Source organism: Schistocerca serialis, chromosome 1 (genome assembly GCF_023864345.2).
Source record: "Schistocerca serialis cubense isolate TAMUIC-IGC-003099 chromosome 1, iqSchSeri2.2, whole genome shotgun sequence".
In the NCBI taxonomy this organism is placed as follows: Eukaryota; Metazoa; Arthropoda; class Insecta; order Orthoptera; family Acrididae; genus Schistocerca; species Schistocerca serialis.
In genome coordinates, this window is record NC_064638.1 from 569,852,052 (window position 1) to 569,872,124 (window position 20,073).

The window sequence follows — 20,073 nt, forward strand, 5'->3', positions numbered from 1 at the left end:
AATAAAAGTAGAACACTGCGCGAAAAGACACTGTAACACTCAATGAATATAAAGACAGTTTCCTATATACGATTAAAACATAGTAATCAAACGCTCTCAGATATCAAAAAATATCGGAAATGGAAAGTGCTACTGATGTGCAGTTTTCGTAGAATAGATTGGGTATTTGTTGCAGGACTCTAGTGCGGGTCTGCGAGATATCGTATTTTGAAAAGTTTTCACACCGACACTTTATTGTGGCATTCAACTGTTTGTACCATTCAACCTGCGTAGTTCCTAGGTACTATATGACGTTTACTCACATTGTGCGTGTGTGTTTCTTGAGTGCTTTGTGACCTCTTAGTTAGTTAATGTGTGACAGTCCCAGCAGTTGGTTGTGAGTGGAGAATGGGATTTACCAATGAATAAAAAGCCAATAAGCTCTTGGTGTATGGAGACAGTAGGAAGAATTAAGTCCGTTCTTGTCCCGTGTACACAGCAAGTATTCCAATAGTCTGCATGACTACACTGGACGTCAGGTATGTTTTGGAAAGCAACGGGCGACTCCGAGTTACTACCCCGATAGCACTCACTTTAACTTGTACAGTTTCCACTTGACTACCTGTGCCATGCGTCTGTTAAACTGACTTTGCCCTTTAACTGTGTTTGTGATTGATAGCCTGCATTAGTAATTATCACAGTTATCAGAATCTAAATGAAGAAGAATGGACGTCTCTAAAAAGAGCTGTCACATAAGTTGGAAAGAAAAACATTGGTACAAAGAAAGCAATTACGAAGAAACCATGGGTAACAGAAGAAATACAACAGTTGATCGCAGAAAGAAGCAAGTACAAAAATGTTCACGGACATTCAAGCATATAGAAATACAAGTTGCTGAGGAATGAAATAAACAGGAAGTGCAGGGAAGCTAAGACGAAATGGCTGCTTGAAAAATGAGAAGAAATAGAAAAAGAAACTGATTCAGCATATACGAAAGTCAAAACATCCTTCGGTGAAATTAAAAGCAAGGGTGATAACATTAAGAGTGCAGCGGGAATGCCACTGTTAAACTCAGAGAAGAGAGAGGATAGGTGGAAACAGTACATTGAAGGCCTCTATGAGGGGGAATATTTGTCTGATGTGACAGAAGAAGAAACAAAAGTCGATTTAGAGGAGGCAGGGGATCCGTATTAGAATCGGAATTTAAGAGAGCTCTGGGGGACTTAGGATCAAATAAGGCAGAAGGGATAGATAATATTCCATCAGAATTCCTTAAGTCACTGTGGGAACTGGCAACAAAACGACTATTCACGCTGGTGTGTAGAATGTGTGTGTGTGGCGACATATCGTGTGACTTTCCGGAAAATATCATCTACACCATTCCGAGGACTGCAAGAGCTGACAGGTGCGAGAACAATCGCACAATCAGCTTAACACCCCATGCATCCAAGTTGCTGATAAGAATAATATACAGATGAATGGAAAAGAAAATTGACGATGTGTTGGATGACGATCAGTTTAGCTTTAGAAACGACACAACAGAGGCAATTCTGACGTTGTGGTTGATAATGGAAGCAAGACCAAATAAAAATCAAGACACGTACATAGGATTTGTTGAGAACGTAAAATGGTGCAAGAAGTTCGGAATTCTGATAAAAATAGGGTTAAGCTATAGGAAGTGACAGGTAATTTACAAAATGTTCAAGAGCCAAGAGGGAGTAATAAGAATGGTCGACCGAGAACGAAGTGCTTGGTTTAAAAGGGTGTAAGACAAGGATGTGGTCTTTCACCCATACTGTTCAATCTGTACATCGAAGAAGCAATGATGGAAATAAAAGAAAGATTCAAGAGTGGCTTAAAATTCAAGGTGAATGGATATCAGTGATACGATTCGCTGGTGGCATTGCTATCCTGAGTGAAAGTGAAGAAGAATTACGTGATCTACTGAGTGGAATGGACAGTCCAATGAGTACAGAATATGGACTGAGAGTAAATCGAAGAAGGACTAAAGCAATGAGAAGTGGCAGAAACGAGAACAGCGAGAAACTTAACATCAGGATCGATGGTCACGAAGTAGATGAATTTAAAGAATTCTACTACCTAGGCAGCAAAATAACCCATGACAGGCGGAGCAAGGAGGATGTAAAAAACAGATTAGCACTGGTAAACAGGGCATTCCTGGTCAAGAGAAGTCTACTAGTATCAAACATCAATTTGAAGAAGAAATTTCTGAGAATATACACTTGAAGCACAGCATTGTATGGTAGTGAAACACGGACTGTGGTTAATCCGGAACAGAAAAGAATCGAAGCATTTGAGATATGATGATACAGGTTTGAGGAGATTCTGTGCATAATCGGAGAGGAAAGGAATATGTGGAAATAAATGACAAGGAGAAGGGACAGGATGGTAGGATACCTGTTAATACATCAGGGAATGACTTCCATAGTACTAGATGGAGCTGTAGAGGACACAGCAAATAGTTGAGGACGTAGGTTGCAAGAGCTACTCTGAGATGAAGAGGTTGGCACAGGAGAGAAATTCGTGGTGAGCCGTATCAAACCAGTCAGAAGACTGATGACTCAAAAAAAAAAACTGAATGCTGGAACAGTGTTAATGAAATGTCATTACTTTTGTCAATTGTTGATGGGTTATTAATACAGTCCTGGAAATGGAAAAAAGAACACATTGACACCGGTGTGTCAGACCCACCATACTTGCTTCGCACACTGCGAGAGAGCTGTACAAGTAATGATCACACGCACGGCACAGCGGACACACCAGGAACCGCGGTGTTGGCCGTCGAATGGCGCTAGCTGCGCAGCATTTGTGCACCGCCGCCGTCAGTGTCAGCCAGTTTGCCGTGGCATACGGAGCTCCATCGCAGTCTTTAACACTGGTAGCATGCCGCGACAGCGTGGACGTGAACCGTATGTGCAGTTGACGGACTTTGAGTGAGGGCGTATAGTGGGCATGCGGGAGGCCGGGTGGACGTACCGCCGAATTGCTCAACACGTGGGGCGTGAGGTCTCCACAGTACATCGATGTTGTCACCAGTGGTCGGCGGAAGGTGCACGTGCCCGTCGACCTGGGACCGGACCGCAGCGACGCACGGATGCATCGCCAAGACCGTAGGATCCTACGCAGTGCCGTAGGGGACCGCACCGCCACTTCCCAGCAAATTAGGGACACTGTTGCTCCTGGGGTATCGGCGAGGACCATTCGCAACCGTCTCCATGAAGCTGGGCTACGGTCCCGCACACCGTTAGGCCGTCTTCCGCTCACGCCCCAACATCGTGCAGCCCGCCTCCAGTGGTGTCGCGACAGGCGTGAATGGAGGGACGAATGGAGACGTGTCGTCTTCAGCGATGAGAGTCGCTTCTGCCTTGGTGCCAATGATGGTCGTATGCGTGTTTGGCGCCGTGCAGGTGAGCGCCACAATCAGCACTGCATACGACCGAGGCACACAGGGCCAACACCCAGTATCATGGTGTGGGAAGCGATCTCCTACACTGGCCGTACACCACTGGTGATCGTCGAGGGGACACTGAATAGTGCATGGTACATCCAAACCCATCGTTCTACCATTCCTAGACCGGCAAGGGAACTTGCTGTTCCAACAGGACAATGCACGTCCGCATGTATCCCGTGCCACCCAACGTGCTCTAGAAGGTGTAAGTCAACTACCCTGGCCAGCAAGATCTCCGGATCTGTCCCCCATTGAGCATGTTTGGGACTGGATGAAGCGTCGTCTCACGCGGTCTGCACGTCCAGCACGAACGCTGGTCCAACTGAGGCGCCAGGTGGAAATGGCATGGCAAGCCATTCCACAGGACTACATCCAGCATCTCTACGATCGTCTCCATGGGAGAATAGCAGCCTGCATTGCTGCGAAAGGTGGATATACACTGTACTAGTGCCGGCATTGTGCATGCTCTGTTGCCTGTGTCTATGTGCCTGTGGGTCTGTCAGTGTGATCATGTGATGTATCTGACCCCAGGAATGTGTCAATAAAGTTTCCCCTTCCTGGGACAATGAATTCACGGTGTTCTTATTTCAATTTCCAGGAGTGTATATCTGCATGGGACTGATCTTTTATTAAAGTTATTGTGCAAGTTTATTGATTAAATTTGAACAAAAGTACGTGTTTAGCTTGATGATAAAAATAAACAGGATGTGATGGTAGCACAAATGTGCCACGTCAACCCTGTGTGTCAGCTGGTTGGCAAAGACTAAGGTTTGCCTGACTGAGCTATTTACTCTGGCTCTAAATATGGATAACACAGTTTGAAATTATCTAACACAGAAGTTATATTACGTTTTTACAGCTTAGAACAAATGGCAAGATTGCGATCTTGTTCGCCCTAACAAGCCGGTGCAACAATACAACACCCCTTTTCTAGATGTGCGGCGCTGTCTTAGGTGACAGTACTGGTTCAAGCGTCTGGGGAGCACGTGCCTGTAATTCCCTATAGCAGACACGAAATGTGCAAAGTTGCGGCAAGCGCTCTGTTACACGGATCGCAATTTCTCTTTAACGGAGCCTGAAATCACGGAAGATGTGACACTCTCATTCGCCAGACATACCATGAACCAGTTTGACTCACTTTTACGGCAGTGCACACAAGTAGATCAAACGTCAAAGTGGCAGACGTGTCACGCATAAGATCGCCCTCGGCACAGCAAGTTGTCCGAGATGACTGAGGTCTGAACTATCGGTGCAACTAAGCCCTCACCACAAGTTCCCCAGTCAAGACCAGTACCAGTGTGGAGGCACACTCAGGACAAGTGCACCCCACTGCCGGCCAGTGTGGCCGAGCGGTTCTAGGCGCTACAGTCTGGAACCGCGCGACCGCTACGGTCGCAGGTTCGAATCCTGCCTCGGACATGGAAGTGTGTGATGTCCTTAGGTTAGTTACGTTTAAGTAGTTCTAAGTCTAGGGGGCTGATGACCTCAGATGCTAAGTCCCAAAGTGCTCAGAGTCGAGCACACCACTCATAACAAAAGTCAAGACCATTTTCCTCTCCAGACCGGAGTCTGAATCAGAAGACCAACTCCAGACAGGAGTCTGAATCAGAGGACCAAGTATCCCTCCCCACTCCTCACTTTCCATCAAACCTTGGTAAACTCCGCAAAAGCACTCCCACAACCGCCCACACAAGGGTTTGGTGTCAATCACAAGACTTCACGAGTTCCGTGTCTCCCTCTAGCCCATCTACTCTACTCGTCGGCCAATCCTAATCGAAGTTAACAACATTCTCCTCCTTTCAGGAGAAGCAGCCAACCCCTGACTCACAAATTCCGACGCAGTGAGGAGACGTGCTCCCGACCTAATTTTTTTTTATCACGGCCATTTTAGGCAGCGTGTTATTTTGAGTTTTCGTTAAGTTCTAATGTGAACAACACATTTATCATGGAGATGATTGTCTGGACAGCCTGAATGTTACTGCGTGTCCGACCAGGGCCCTAGCTAAATCTAGAGAATTGCTTTTGTGTCCCAACACAATTTTTTTCAGAGTCGCCATAAATGATGCGCTCCTCCTGAAATTGTTTTGAAGGCCCGATGCTTCCCAAAAAGACTCTGCAGGTCGAGAGTTAGGACCACCTGACAGCTCCCTCAGTGTACGTGGAAACTCGGGATTTTTTTATGGCCACCATCCCTGTTCACAAAGGGTATTTACAATGCTGTCATAATACATTGCACTCCGTCTTCAGGCCACAAGTGGCCCATCGGGACCATCCGACCGCCGTGTCATCATCAAGTTGAGGAAGCGGATAGGAGGGGCGTGTGGTCAGCACACCGCTCTCCCAGTCGTTATGATGGTTTTCTTTGATCGGAGCCGCTACTATTCGGTCGAGTAGCTCCTCAATTGGCATCACGAGGCTGAGTGCACCCCGAAAAATGGCAACAGTGCATTGTGGCTGGATGGTCACCCATCCAAGTGCAAGCCACGCCCGACAGCGCTTAACTTCGCTGATCTCACGGGAACCCGGTTATCCACTGTGGCAAGGCCGTTGCCATAATCCATTGGCTCGGCGACATTCATTTCTTCCGCAGCCCTGCTCTCTGTTGTGGCAAAAGGAGCGTAACAGGTAGGTCCAGGTAGCGCATTTTTCGCCTCATCAACCGAATCATCTTTACCCCGAGGGAGAAATTCTTGGGCCCAGCATTCTGACCCTAGTAAGTGCTTCGAGATGTTCATTTCCCTAATAGCTGCACGTGGCTTTCAAGCCACAAACGTCCACTGCAAGATTTACTGTTATGTGACCAAACTGTCTGCTTGTTCTCGACTCTGGAAAAATACCATTCGAAGGAGAGCCGCCATAAAGACTACATATGCATTAGCGATGTATACGTTTCTATCAACGCCTGCCCATGCTGATAATTTCCTGTCGTCTCACAATCAGGACGTCTTGGGTGAAAAATCAACATTAAATTTTACCCTTGGATACGGAAAATAGTGAGAGAGTGACTTGTCCTCTCTCAAGACATCAACCATTTCGGCAATTATTTATCAACTTCTTCAACAAGTTACATGAGAGTGGTAGTGTAACACCTAGACAACGTAGCAGAAAGAAACAAGTGATGACAGAAGAGAGAAAATTGATGTTCTTGCTGCATTCGCACAACAGCACGAGCAAGTGGCATGAAAATAAATAAATAAATGTGGTAAGTTCTTATTGGACCAAACTGTTGAGGTCATAGGTCCCTAAGCTTACACACTATTTGATGTAACTTAAACTAACTTACGATAAGGAGAACACACACACCCATGCCCGAGGGAGGATTCAAACCTCCGACGGGGTGGGCCGCGCAGACCGTGACAAGGCGCCTCACACCGCTCGGCTATCCCGCGCGGCGAAGTGTAATGAGTCAGACAGGTATCCCACATATTCTCCATTGACATAGGTTCATCCTTATCACATCTCTCTCCATTAGGAGCTGCATGGAAACGTTTATGAGAATCGTGTTAAATTCTGCACATGGGCATTAAGACAGGATAGTCCAGAAGTATCATGTATCTTGTTACTGATGAAGCCACGTTTACTCGTCATGGCCCGATAAATCGCCGAAACACGCAATATTGGTCTGTTGACAACTCCTGTTGGCTCGGTCAGATGGAACAACAGAATCCATTCTAATTTACCCTAATTTTAGTTTGTTAATGTCAATAGGCATTGTTTTATTTTAAAACATGTATGTTTGCACAATAAATACACTTTCTAAGTATTATCACAATCTGTTGATTGGCTAACAATACGAACCCATGACTACCAATGCATTCTGTATCCATCTTCTGCTGTTTTGGTTCCAAGGTAGAAGAATTCCTTCACTGTATCTACTTCGTGGTAATCAATTTTGATGTTCAGTTTATCGCTAATCTCATTTTGCTACTCCTCATTATCTTCTTCTTCCATCGGTTTACGCAAAAGTAATTTTCTAAACGCTTGCAGAGACAAGATTACATTAATAACAGCACGCACGGAGCCACAAATCAGTCATTTTCTCTCAGCATCGTCCGCGTATGGGACAGGAAAAAATATTATGTGTAGTACAATGGGAAGTACTCTCCGTCATGCACATCACATTGTTTTTGCAGAGAAGATATGCAGAAGACGCCGACGAACAGCATTCGATAGGATATTCCCATCTAAAGATTACACCGACCAAGGAGCTTTTTGGCGATCGGAAGGAGGCCTGTTACTAACTTATTTTTGGTATTCGATGAGAGAGTTCTCTTTTTATTCGATGAATCATGCAGGGTGAGCACAAAGTCTTGCCCTGATCATAAAAATTTGTAACAGAATAAACGTTTGACATAATAAGTTACATTTTATTCCGTTACGAAGGTTAGTGTTACTAGTTGTTGTAACCAACAGATGGCGCTAGTGCTCCACAACACCGACGCGGTCTGTTAGGTCACGTTAGTTGCTGGCGAAAGGGCGTCGAAGCAGGAAAAAACGCAATGTGTGCTTTGGTTTCACGAAACGAAATCGCCGATCAGTGTTCAGCGTAAATTTCGGGCTTTTTATGGACGCAGCCTTCCTGGCGTTAAATCAATAAAGCGATGGTATGCAAAGTTTAAAGAAACAGGCAACGTTGAAGATCGTCCTTGATGTGGCAGGCCTCGATGAGTAATGCAACTGTTGATCGTGTTCGGCAATCTACATCTACATCTACATCTATACTCCGCGAGCCACCTTACGGTGTGTGGCGGAGGGTACTTATTGTACCACTATCTGATCCCCCCTTCCCTGTTCCATTCACGAATTGTGCGTGGAAAGAACGACTGCTTGTAAGTCTCCGTATTTGCTCTAATTTCTCGGATCTTTTCGTTGTGATCATTACGCGAGATATATGTGGGCGGTAGTAATATGTTGCCCATCTCTTCCCGGAATGTGCTCTCTCGTAATTTCGATAATAAACCTCCCCGTATTGCGTAACGCCTTTCTTGAAGTGTCCGCCACTGGAGCTTGTTCAGCATCTCCGTAACGCTCTCGCGCTGACTAAATGTCCCCATGACGAATCGCGCTGCTTTTCGCTGGATCATGTCTATCTCTTCTATTAATCCAACCTGGTAAGGGTCCCATACTGATGAGCAATACTCAAGAATCGGACGAACAAGCGTTTTGTAAGCTACTTCTTTCGTCGATGAGTCACATTTTCTTAGAATTCTTCCTATGAATCTCAACCTGGCGCCTGCTTTTCCCACTATTTGTTTTATGTGATCATTCCACTTCAGATCGCTCCGGATAGTAACTCCTAAGTATTTTACGGTCGTTACCGCTTCCAATGATTTACCACCTATGGCATAATCGTACTGGAATGGATTTCTGCCCCTATGTATGCGCATTATATTACATTTATCTACGTTTAGGGAAAGCTGCCAGCTGTCGCACCATGCATTAATCCTCTGCAGGTCCTCCTGGAGTACGTACGAGTCTTCTGATGTTGCTACTTTCTTGTAGACAACCGTGTCATCCGCAAATAGCCTCACGGAGCTACCGATGTTGTCAACTAAGTCATTTATGTATATTGTAAACAATAAAGGTCCTATCACGCTTCCCTGCGGTACTCCCGAAATTACCTCTACATCTGCAGATTTTGAACCGTTAAGAATGACATGTTGTGTTCTTTCTTCTAGGAAATCCTGAATCCAATCAGAAACCTGGTCCGATATTCCGTAAGCTCGTATTTTTTTCACTAAACGTAAGTGCGGAACCGTATCAAATGCCTTCCTGAAGTCCAGGAATACGGCATCAATCTGCTCGCCAGTGTCTACGGCACTGTGAATTTCTTGGGCAAATAGGGCGAGCTGAGTTTCACATGATCTCTGTTTGCGGAATCCATGTTGGTTATGATGAAGGAGATTTGTATTATCTAAGAACGTCATAATGCGAGAACACAAAACATGTTCCATTATTCTACAACAGATTGACGTAAGCGAAATAGGCCTATAATTATTCGCATCTGATTTATGACCCTTCTTGAAAATGGGAACGACCTGCGCTTTCTTCCAGTCGCTAGGTACTTTACGTTCTTCCAGCGATCTACGATAAATTGCTGATAGAAAGGGGGCAAGTTCTTTAGCATAATCACTGTAGAATCTTAAGGGTATCTCGTCTGGTCCGGATGCTTTTCCGCTACTAAGTGATAGCAGTTGTTTTTCAATTCCGATATCGTTTATTTCAATATTTTCCATTTTGGCGTCCGTGCGACGGCTGAAGTCAGGGACCGTGTTACGATTTTCCGCAGTGAAACAGTTTCGGAACACTGAATTCAGTATTTCTGCCTTTCTTCGGTCGTCCTCTGTTTCGGTGCCATCGTGGTCAACGAGTGACTGAATAGGGGATTTAGATCCGCTTACCGATTTTACATATGACCAAAACTTTTTAGGGTTCTTGTTTAGATTGTTTGCCAATGTTTTATGTTCGAATTCGTTGAATGCTTCTCTCATTGCTCTCTTTACGCTCTTTTTCGCTTCGTTCAGCTTTTCCTTATCAGCTATGATTCGACTACTCTTAAACCTATGATGAAGCTTTCTTTGTTTCCGTAGTACCTTTCGTACATGATTGTTATACCACGGTGGATCTTTCCCCTCGCTTTGGACCTTAGTCGGTACGAACTTATCTAAGGCGTACTGGACGATGTTTCTGAATTTTTTCCATTTTTGTTCCACATCCTCTTCCTCAGAGATGAACGTTTGATGGTGGTCACTCAGATATTCTGCGATTTGTGCCCTATCACTCTTGTTAAGCAAATATATTTTCCTTCCTTTCTTGGCATTTCTTATTACACTTGTAGTCATTGATGCAACCACTGACTTATGATCACTGATACCCTCTTCTACATTCACGGAGTCGAAAAGTTCCGGTCTATTTGTTGCTATGAGGTCTAAAACGTTAGCTTCACGAGTTGGTTCTCTAACTATCTGCTCGAAGTAATTCTCGGACAAGGCAGTCAGGATAATGTCACAAGAGTCTCTGTCCCTGGCTCCAGTTCTGATTGTGTGACTATCCCATTCTATACCTGGTAGATTGAAGTCTCCCCCTATTACAATAGTATAATCACGAAACTTCTTCACGACGTTCTGCAGGTTCTCTCTGAGGCGCTCAACTACTACGGTTGCTGATGCAGGTGGTCTATAGAAGCATCCGACTATCATATCTGACCCACCTTTGATACTTAACTTAACCCAGATTATTTCACATTCGCATTCGCTAATAACTTCACTGGATATTATTGAATTCTTTACTGCTATAAATACTCCTCCACCATTGGCGTTTATCCTATCCTTGCGGTATATATTCCATTCTGTGTCTAGGATTTCGTTACTGTTCACTTCCGGTTTTAACCAACTTTCCGTTCCTAATACTATGTGCGCACTATTTCCTTCAATAAGAGATACTAATTCAGGAACCTTGCCCTGGATACTCCTGCAGTTTACCAATATTACGTTAACTTTTCCTGTTTTTGGTCTCTGAGGACGGACGTTCTTTATCAACGATGATAATGTCCTCTCTGGTAAGCCGTCAGGTATTTTATCGTTTCGCCCAAGGGGGGGTCCCTCTAACCTAAAAAACCCCCGTGTGCACGCCACACGTACTCTGCTACCCTAGTAGCTGCTTCCGGTGTGTAGTGCACGCCTGACCTGTCTAGGGGGGCCCTACAGTTCTCCACCCAATAACGGAGATCGATGAATTTGCAACCATTATAGTCGCAGAGTCGTCTGAGCCTCTGGTTTAGACCCTCCACACGGCTCCAAACCAGAGGACCGCGATCGACTCTGGGCACTATGCTGCAGATATTAAGCTCAGCTTGCACTCCGCGTGCGATGCTGGTTGTCTTCACCAAATCAGCCAGCCGCCGGAAGGAATCAAGGATGGCCTCAGAACCCAAGCGGCAGGCGTCATTCGTTCCGACATGTGCTACTATCTGCAGCCGGTCACACCCAGTGCGTTCAATAGCTGCCGGAAGGGCCTCCTCCACATTACGGACGAGACCCCCCGGCAAGCACACCGAGTGCACACTGGCATTCTTCCCCGACCTACCCGCTATTTTCCTGAGGGGCTCCATAACCCGCCTAACGTTGGAGCTCCCTATAACTAATAGGCCCGCCCTCTGTGACTGTCGGGACCTTGCCGGAGAATCGGCCACTGGCCCAACAGGCGAGGCACCCTGTGGTGGCTCGGAAACGATGTCATCACCACTAGGAAGCACCCCGTACCTGTTGGAAAGGGGTAAGGCAGCTGCCACGCGGCCAGATCCCACCTTCGCCTTTCGGCCAGGCACGCGCGAGCCCACCACTGTCCGCCATTCACCCTGGAGTGATGGCTGACCGGTAAGATGCTCACTCCCGGAAGACGCAGCGACATCAGGGGTTCCATGTGATTCCAAGGCCACCGAAGTAGGCATAGCTCTCACCACAGTTGCCCCAACGCCACTACGAGCCGACGCCTGCGCCTCGAGCTCGATGAGCCTAACAGACAAAGCCTCCACCTGCCCCCGAAGAGTGGCCAATTCTCCTTGCGTCCGCTCACAACAACCACAGTCCCTACACATGACTATGTTTACCCTACTCTATACGGTGACAAAGTCCCGAGATAATCTTCTGATGAGCTACTCTGATAATCAAGAAACACTCACTGAAATACGAGACGCGAAAACTACGCTAGGTTTTCCCAGAAAAACTATTTAAAAGCTAAGCGCAGCAAATAAGTACAAAAACGCTTTATACAAACAGTACTCGCTGCTGCTGGTGCTCTCGCTCTGGCTGTCACAAGACAACTGCTGATTCAAGTGACTAGTGGCTAACGGCCGCGAAACAAACAAAAGACGGTTTTAGAGCGCTTTCTGTTCAAAACGATCAAGAAAACACTAAGAAATCTAACGCGAAGACTACGTAAAGTTTTATCAAGAACTGTTAGTTACTATGCAGAGCAGATAAACACAAATAGAATCCCTTCCTTAGTGGAAGGTCGTAAACAAAATGCAAAATAAACGCTTTATACAAACAGTACTCGCTGCTGCTGGTGCTGTCGCTCTGGCTGTCACAAGGCAAGGCAATCGTTTCATCGGAGTCCGTCTAAATCAACTCGTCAAGCATCACGTGAACTTCAAACACCGCAGGCAAGTGCGGTGAAGATTCTTCATGCTTACAAAGTGCAAATCGTGCAGGCCTTGTAACCAAATGATTTGCTGACACATGCTGAATTTACCACTGAGATTCTCAACAGGATTGATGGCGCTAACCGATGAATCCAACTTTTATGTCAGTGCAATGGTAAATAGGCATAATGTCCGTATATGGGGTTCAGAGTCTCCACATGCTACTGTACAGTTACAGCGAGACAGTGAAAAAGTGAATGTTTGTTGCGGCCTCATGCGTAACAAGGTTTCTCTTCGCGGAAAAATCTATTACTGCTAACATTCACTTAGACGTTTTGAAACAGTCCATTGCCCCACAGTTAGAAGAATATCAACTATGGATAATTTTCCAGCAAGATGGAGCACCCCCCCCCCCCCCACCCACTCACACACACACACACAGGGCTTTGATAGTGCGTGATTTCCTGGATGAAACATTTCCGGATCGGTGGATTGGAAGGAACGGTCCAACACCCTGGCCACCCCGCTCTCCAGACATTAAACCCCTTAACTTTTTCTCTGGGGCTATATCAAGGACAGAGTCTTCGTCACACCAGTTGCTGACGTCGACGAACTGAAGGCTAGGATACAAGCTGCTGTGGGTACTGTGACAGAAGACATGTTACGAAAAACCTGGCGGGAACTGGAATACCGCCTAAACATTCTCCGAGCTACCAAGGGAGCACACGTTGAGGTTTACTAACGTAAGTGGTCTTAAAAAAATTAGTAACACTAACCTACGTAACGGCATCAAATGTAAACTCTTACGTCAAACGGTTATTCTGTGATAAATCGTTATAATCACGGCAAGACTTTGTGCTCACCCTGTACTTTATACTTGTACGATGCATATTTTTCAGTGAGAAGTCATTAATGGTCAATATGTTACGCCACAGAAATTTTGATTACATGCAATATGATCTTTGATTGCCAATAGTATTGTCGTTTGCTGTAGAAGTATTCGAGAGTAGGATATTAAATGCGAGAGTCTCGTGTTGTTCAAGCTGCGGGAGCGATCTGGGAATGACTTACAGGATACAGAGATGCAAATGCAGATGATGTTGCCTTTTGGAAATTCGTTTTGTGAAGGTTGATTACAGAAGTATGAAGATATTCAGGTAATGACGCTGCGTTGCTTGCTCGAGCGTAATTTATGATGAGTTTCTGGGAGGCAAATTTTCAGTGTAATTTTTCTTTATAGGTTCGGGTCGGTTAGTTTAATTGTCGAGACGAGATTAAACAAAACTGTATACTCTCATGGCTTGGGTTCGGAGTTATAGATTCACCACTACTTCATGATTTCATTAACGAATTATATGAAAGGATTACACTTTTTTTATAAGAAATGAATTTTGTGATGCTTGTTGTAATAGATAAAAGTGAGTTTGATAATACAGTTTTGAATGCTTAAAAAGGGAACTTATTTATGATGGACCATACCACCTATGTAGAATAGCACACAACAGTGCTGTGGAGCTTATTTTACACGCATGAGTAAAGGACTTGACCATGCCACACATCCGATACCATTTATTTAGTAAAACTTAACATAATTTGCAGCAAATAGCTGAAGAAAATTTTTTATTTCTGTCTGTTTGTACATGACTGCCTTCTTACACCCAATAGATTATTATTTGATTATGCAATGTGCATTGCTGTAACTTGCACTGTTGTATTTTCCACCACATGTAAGGCATTGTAGTGTAGAAAATATATGCTATTTTATAGATACACACATCAAAAAGAGTTTTGCATCTCCTCGGTTCCGAGAGTTCCGGAATCTGTACAGAAAATTGGAACAGAGATCAACATAAACATCATATCCGCCCGTTTATTGCTCATGAAAACCACACATTGCATGTTGTACCACCATACAGCGAGATCTTAAGAGGTGGTGGTCCAGATTGCTGTACACATCGTTATCTCTAACACCCAGTAGCACGTCCTCCTGCATTGATGCATGCCTGTATTCGACGTGGCATACAATCCACAAATTTATCAAGGCACTGTTGGTCCACATTGTCCCACTCCTCAACGTCGATTCGGCGTAGACCCCTCAAAGTGGCTGGTGGGTCACGTCGTCCATAAACAGCCCTTTTCAATCTATTCTAGGCATGTTCGATACGGTTCATGTCTGGAGAACATGCTGGTCACTCTAATCGATCGATGTCGTTATCCTGAAGGAAGTCATTCACACTAGCTGCGCACGTCGGCCCCACATAATGCCACCCCAAAACAGCAGGGAACCTCCACCTTGCTGCACTCGCTGGACAGTGTGTCTAAGGCGTTCAGCCTCACCGGGTTGCCTCCACACACGTCTCCGACCATTGTCTGGTTGAAGGCATATGAGACACTTACCGGTGAAGAGAACGTGATGCCAATCCACCCAGCATGTTGTTGGGCCCATTTATACCGCGCTGCATGGTGTCATGGTTGCAAAGATGAACCTCGCCATGGACGTCGGTACTGAAGTTATGCATCATGCAGCCTATTGCGCACAGTTTGAGTCGTAACAAGACGTCCTGTGGCTGCATGGAAAGCATTATTCAACATGGTGGCTTTGCTGTCAGGGTTCCTCCGGGCCATAATCCGTAGTTAGCGGTCATCCACTGCAGTAGTAGCCCTTGGGCGGCCTGAGCGAGAGATATCATCGATAGTTCCTGTCTCTCTGTATTTCCTTCATGTCCGAACAACATTGCTTTGGTTCATTCCGAGAAGCCTGGACACTTCCCTTGTTGAGAGCCCTTCCTGTGACGAAGCAACAATGCGGACGCGATCGAGCCGCGGTAGTGACCGTTTAGGCATGGTTGAACTACAGACAACACGAGCCGTGTACCTCCTTCCTGGTGGAATGACTGTACATGGCGCTGCTCATGCATGATTTCTTACATCTTTGGGCAGGTTTAGTGACATCTTTGAACAGTCAAAGGGACTGTGTCTGTGACACAATATCCGCAGTCAACGACTGTCTTCAGGAGTTCTGGGAACCAGGGTGCTACAAAACTTTTTTGATGTGTGTAATATCTTGCTATGTAATTAAATTTATTTCTATGGCTGGTTCAAATGGCTCTGAGCACTATGGGACGCAACTGCTGAGGTCATTAGTCCCCTAGAACTTAGAACTAGTTAAACCTAACCTAAGGACATCACAAACATCCATGCCCGAGGCAGGATTCGAACCTGCGACCGTAGCGGTCTTGCGGTTCCAGACTGCAGCGCCTTTAACCGCACGGCCAAAATTTATTTCTATGTTTAGGGGATTTATGACTACAAAGAAAATAAAAGTGAGAGGTTTATTTTAAGAAATGTTAGACGAAGGAATCAATCGTTACTCAGATGATGGAAGTAACAAGTGAAAGATTTTGAGATTTGCGTGAGTGGTGAAAGTAAGAGTTGGGTTGGGTTGTTTGGGGGAAGAGACCAAACAGCAAGGTCAACAGTCTCATCGGATTAGGGATGGACGGAGAGTTAGTCGACCGTGCCCTTCCAAAGGAACCATCCCGGCATTTGCCTCGAGCAGTTTAGGGAAATCATCGAAAACCTAAATCAGGATGGGCGGACGCGGGATTGAACCGTCGTCCTCCCGAATCCGAGTCCAGTGTGCCTACCACTGCGCCACCTCGCTCCGTATGGTGAAGATAGAGAAAAAGGATGTACAGAGTACTTTTACCCTGTTCCTTGTAATATAAACGTTATGCAATACTTTTGCTCTTAAATTCGTTTTTTTTTCTACCATGGCATTATAGTCTGAGTTTTAATTTTTAGGGTGACCTATGTGGATACATTTCTCTGTGATAACACTGTTTTCAGGTTATATAACTTCTTCTTTTTGGAACAAATTCAACACACACTAAAGTTAAGAGCAGGAGACCAATAGGCAAAACAAAGCATACAAACAGAACAGTTACACCACAAATATACACTCCTGGAAATTGAAATAAGAACACCGTGAATTCATTGTCCCAGGAAGGGGAAACTTTATTGACACATTCCTGGGGTCAGATACATCACATGATCACACTGACAGAACCACAGGCACATAGACACAGGCAACAGAGCATGCACAATGTCGGCACTAGTACAGTGTATATTCACCTTTCGCAGCAATGCAGGCTGCTATTCTCCCATGGAGACGATCGTAGAGATGCTGGATGTAGTCCTGTGGAACGGCTTGCCATGCCATTTCCACCTGGCGCCTCAGTTGGACCAGCGTTCGTGCTGGACGTGCAGACCGCGTGAGACGACGCTTCATCCAGTCCCAAACATGCTCAATGGGGGACAGATCCGGAGATCTTGCTGGCCAGGGTAGTTGACGTACACCTTCTAGAGCACGTTGGGTAGCACGGGATACATGCGGACGTGCATTGTCCTGTTGGAACAGTAAGTTCCCTTGCCGGTCTAGGAATGGTAGAACGATGGGTTCGATGACGGTTTGGATGTACCGTGCACTATTCAGTGTCCCCTCGACGATCACCAGTGGTGTACGGCCAGTGTAGGAGATCGCTCCCCACACCATGATGCCGGGTGTTGGCCCTGTGTGCCTCGGTCGTATGCAGTCCTGATTGTGGCGCTCACCTGCACGGCGCCAAACACGCATACGACCATCATTGGCACCAAGGCAGAAGCGACTCTCATCGCTGAAGACGACACGTCTCCATTCGTCCCTCCATTCACGCCTGTCGCGACACCACTGGAAACGAGCTGCACGATGTTGGGGCGTGAGCGGAAGACGGCCTAACGGTGTGCGGGACCGTAGCCCAGCTTCATGGAGACGGTTGCGAATGGTCCTCGCCGATACCCCAGGAGCAACAGTGTCCCTAATTTGCTGGGAAGTGGCGGTGCGGTCCCCTACGGCACTGCGTAGGATCCTACGGTCTTGGCGTGCATCCGTGCGTCGCTGCGGTCCAGTCCCAGGTCGACGGGCACGTGCACCTTCCGCCGACCACTGGCGACAACATCGATGTACTGTGGAGACCTCACGCCCCACGTGTTGAGCAATTCGCGGTACGTCCACCCGGCCTCCCGCATGCCCACTATACGCCCTCGCTCAAAGTCCGTCAACTGCACATACGGTTCACGTCCACGCTGTCGCGGCATGCTACCAGTGTTAAAGACTGCGATGGAGCTCCGTATGCCACGGCAAACTGGCTGACACTGACGGCGGCGGTGCACAAATGCTGCGCAGCTAGCGCCATTCGACGGCCAACACCGCGGTTCCTGGTGTGTCCGCTGTGCCGTGCGTGTGATCATTGCTTGTACAGCCCACTCGCAGTGTCCGGAGCAAGTATGGTGGGTCTGACACACCGGTGTCAATGTGTTCTTTTTTCCATTTCCAGGAGTGTAGAAAATACTGAAGAAGAGAAAACTTCCCACACGTATATAGCTTGCATTCCTGTATTTGGCTGACAAGGGTTGTAAAGCAGCACATTTGGACGTCGATCACTTGCAGTCCCGTTAATCATACATACCAGTAGCCTGCCAGATGTTTCAACTTCCCCATAGGTATTTTAACCCAGCATATTTTTTCTTCCATCAGGCGCAATGTTTTGCACGGAAAATTGTCCGCAGTTCACCAGCTACCTGCATGAACTGCGTTACAGAGGATTATCTCTTCCCCAAAACATTTCGAGAAACATAGAAAAGATTCGCTGGTGTTATTTCAGAAAAGAGTGTATGCAGTTAGTTTTTACAGCTGGTGGTGTAACGCATTTTGGTCTGATTACCTCGTGCGCAAGCGCAGCTGATCGAATATGTACACAACTGTCTGCTTGCTTCCAGGAGGAAAGTGATAACCACAGTGCTAGTGTATCTGACGTAATGGACACGACACAAATGCAAGGGCAGAGAATCTTGCTGCTACCTTCAGTGCAGATACAACAAATTCAAAAGACCTCCGAACAACCTTACGCCGATAAATTAGGGCAAGGACTTTTTGGAAAGAAATATGTTGGAAGTCGTATGTCACCTGGCATCTGACATAGATTTGAGAATTCAGTGTCGAGAGTTTTAGAGCTTTCAGCTTTTAAGTTTATATGTGTATGTAATGTACAAACAACTCAAGTCATTTTTCCAGAGAGACTGAAATACACTGTCTTTACATCCCTCTTTAAGAAAGGTAATAAGAGCGATGTCAGTAACCAATGACCTGTTTCACTACTGACATCATTTTCCAAAACCTCTGAGAAGGTTATGTATTCTAGAATAGTATTTCACTTTTAGCAACAATAATATACTCAGGAAATCACAATTTGGGCTTAAGAAGAGATGCTCCACTTAGGATGCCATTTACATATTCACTCATCAAATTTTACAAGTATTAAATTATAAAATAGAGCCAGTTGGTATTTTCAGCGATGTATCTAAGGCATTTGACTGTGTACATCACAGTATTCTCCTAGATAAACACAAGTTTTGTGGGATTTATGGAATAGCCAACCAATCGATAACTTCATAGCTAACCAGAAGAATGCAGAAATCTGTATCTAGTAATTCAGTCAATATAGTCCAGAGACTTAGTTCTGACTGGTGAGAAATCACGTATGGGGTTCCCCAAGGCTCAGTCTTAAATCTACTATTGTTCTTCATACATGTAAACAATCTTCCATCTAATACATAACAAACAGAATTAGTTATTTTTGTAGTTGATTCTAGTATTGTAATCAATCGAAACATACATAAAGAAAGAGAAGAAATTGTAAACAATGTTCTTAAAAGTATCATTGACTGGTTTTCTTTGAGTCGTCTCACCCTCAATTTTGAAAAGACTCGACATATTCAGTTCTGCACATCTAGGAGTACTTCACTAATGGTAAGTGCAACACATGGTTAAGGACGTAATTAATAAGGTTGAAATTTCCAAATTCTTAGGTGTCCATATTGATGAGAATATAAAATGGAAAAACACATTTTGAAATCCTTAAAAACAATTCAGTTCAGCCACATTTGGAGTTAGAATCATAGCAATTTTGGAGAGAGACAAAGCACTGAGTTACATATTTTGCATATTTTGATTCAGTAATATCATATGGAATAATTTTCTTGGGTAACTCATCTTTAAGAAAGAAAGTCTTCATTGCCCAGGAACGTGGTGATCGCCGACGATCATCCTGTAGACATCTGTTTAAGGAGTTCGGCATTCTCACTACTGCTTCGCAGTATATTTATTCACCCGTTAAATTGGTTGTAAATAATCCACTACAGTTCTAAAGAAACAGTAACGTACGTCATTACAATGTCAGAAGAAAAAATGACATTCACTACTCCACATTAACGTTGTCTTTAGCACAAAAAGGGTAGCACAATGCTCAACAAATATTTTTGATCACTTACTCAGTGATATAAAATGTCTGACTGACAGCGGAGTAATACTTGAAAACAAATTGAAGAAGTTTATCCTTAACAACTACTTCTATTCCACAGAAGAACTATTTTTGTAATGTGTAAA

At 45.2% G+C, this 20,073-nt stretch overlaps 1 protein-coding gene across 1 annotated transcript in view; it reads left to right on the forward strand.

Moving 5' to 3' along the window:
* The first annotated feature begins 498 nt into the window (after window positions 1–498).
* The window catches only part of LOC126416350 (uncharacterized), a 248,409-nt gene continuing 228,834 nt past the window's right edge, over window positions 499–20,073 (forward strand). The window contains exon 1 of the mRNA XM_050084064.1: window positions 499–518. Coding sequence (XP_049940021.1) covers window positions 499–518 — 20 coding nt within the window. The remainder of the gene's footprint in view (window positions 519–20,073) is intronic.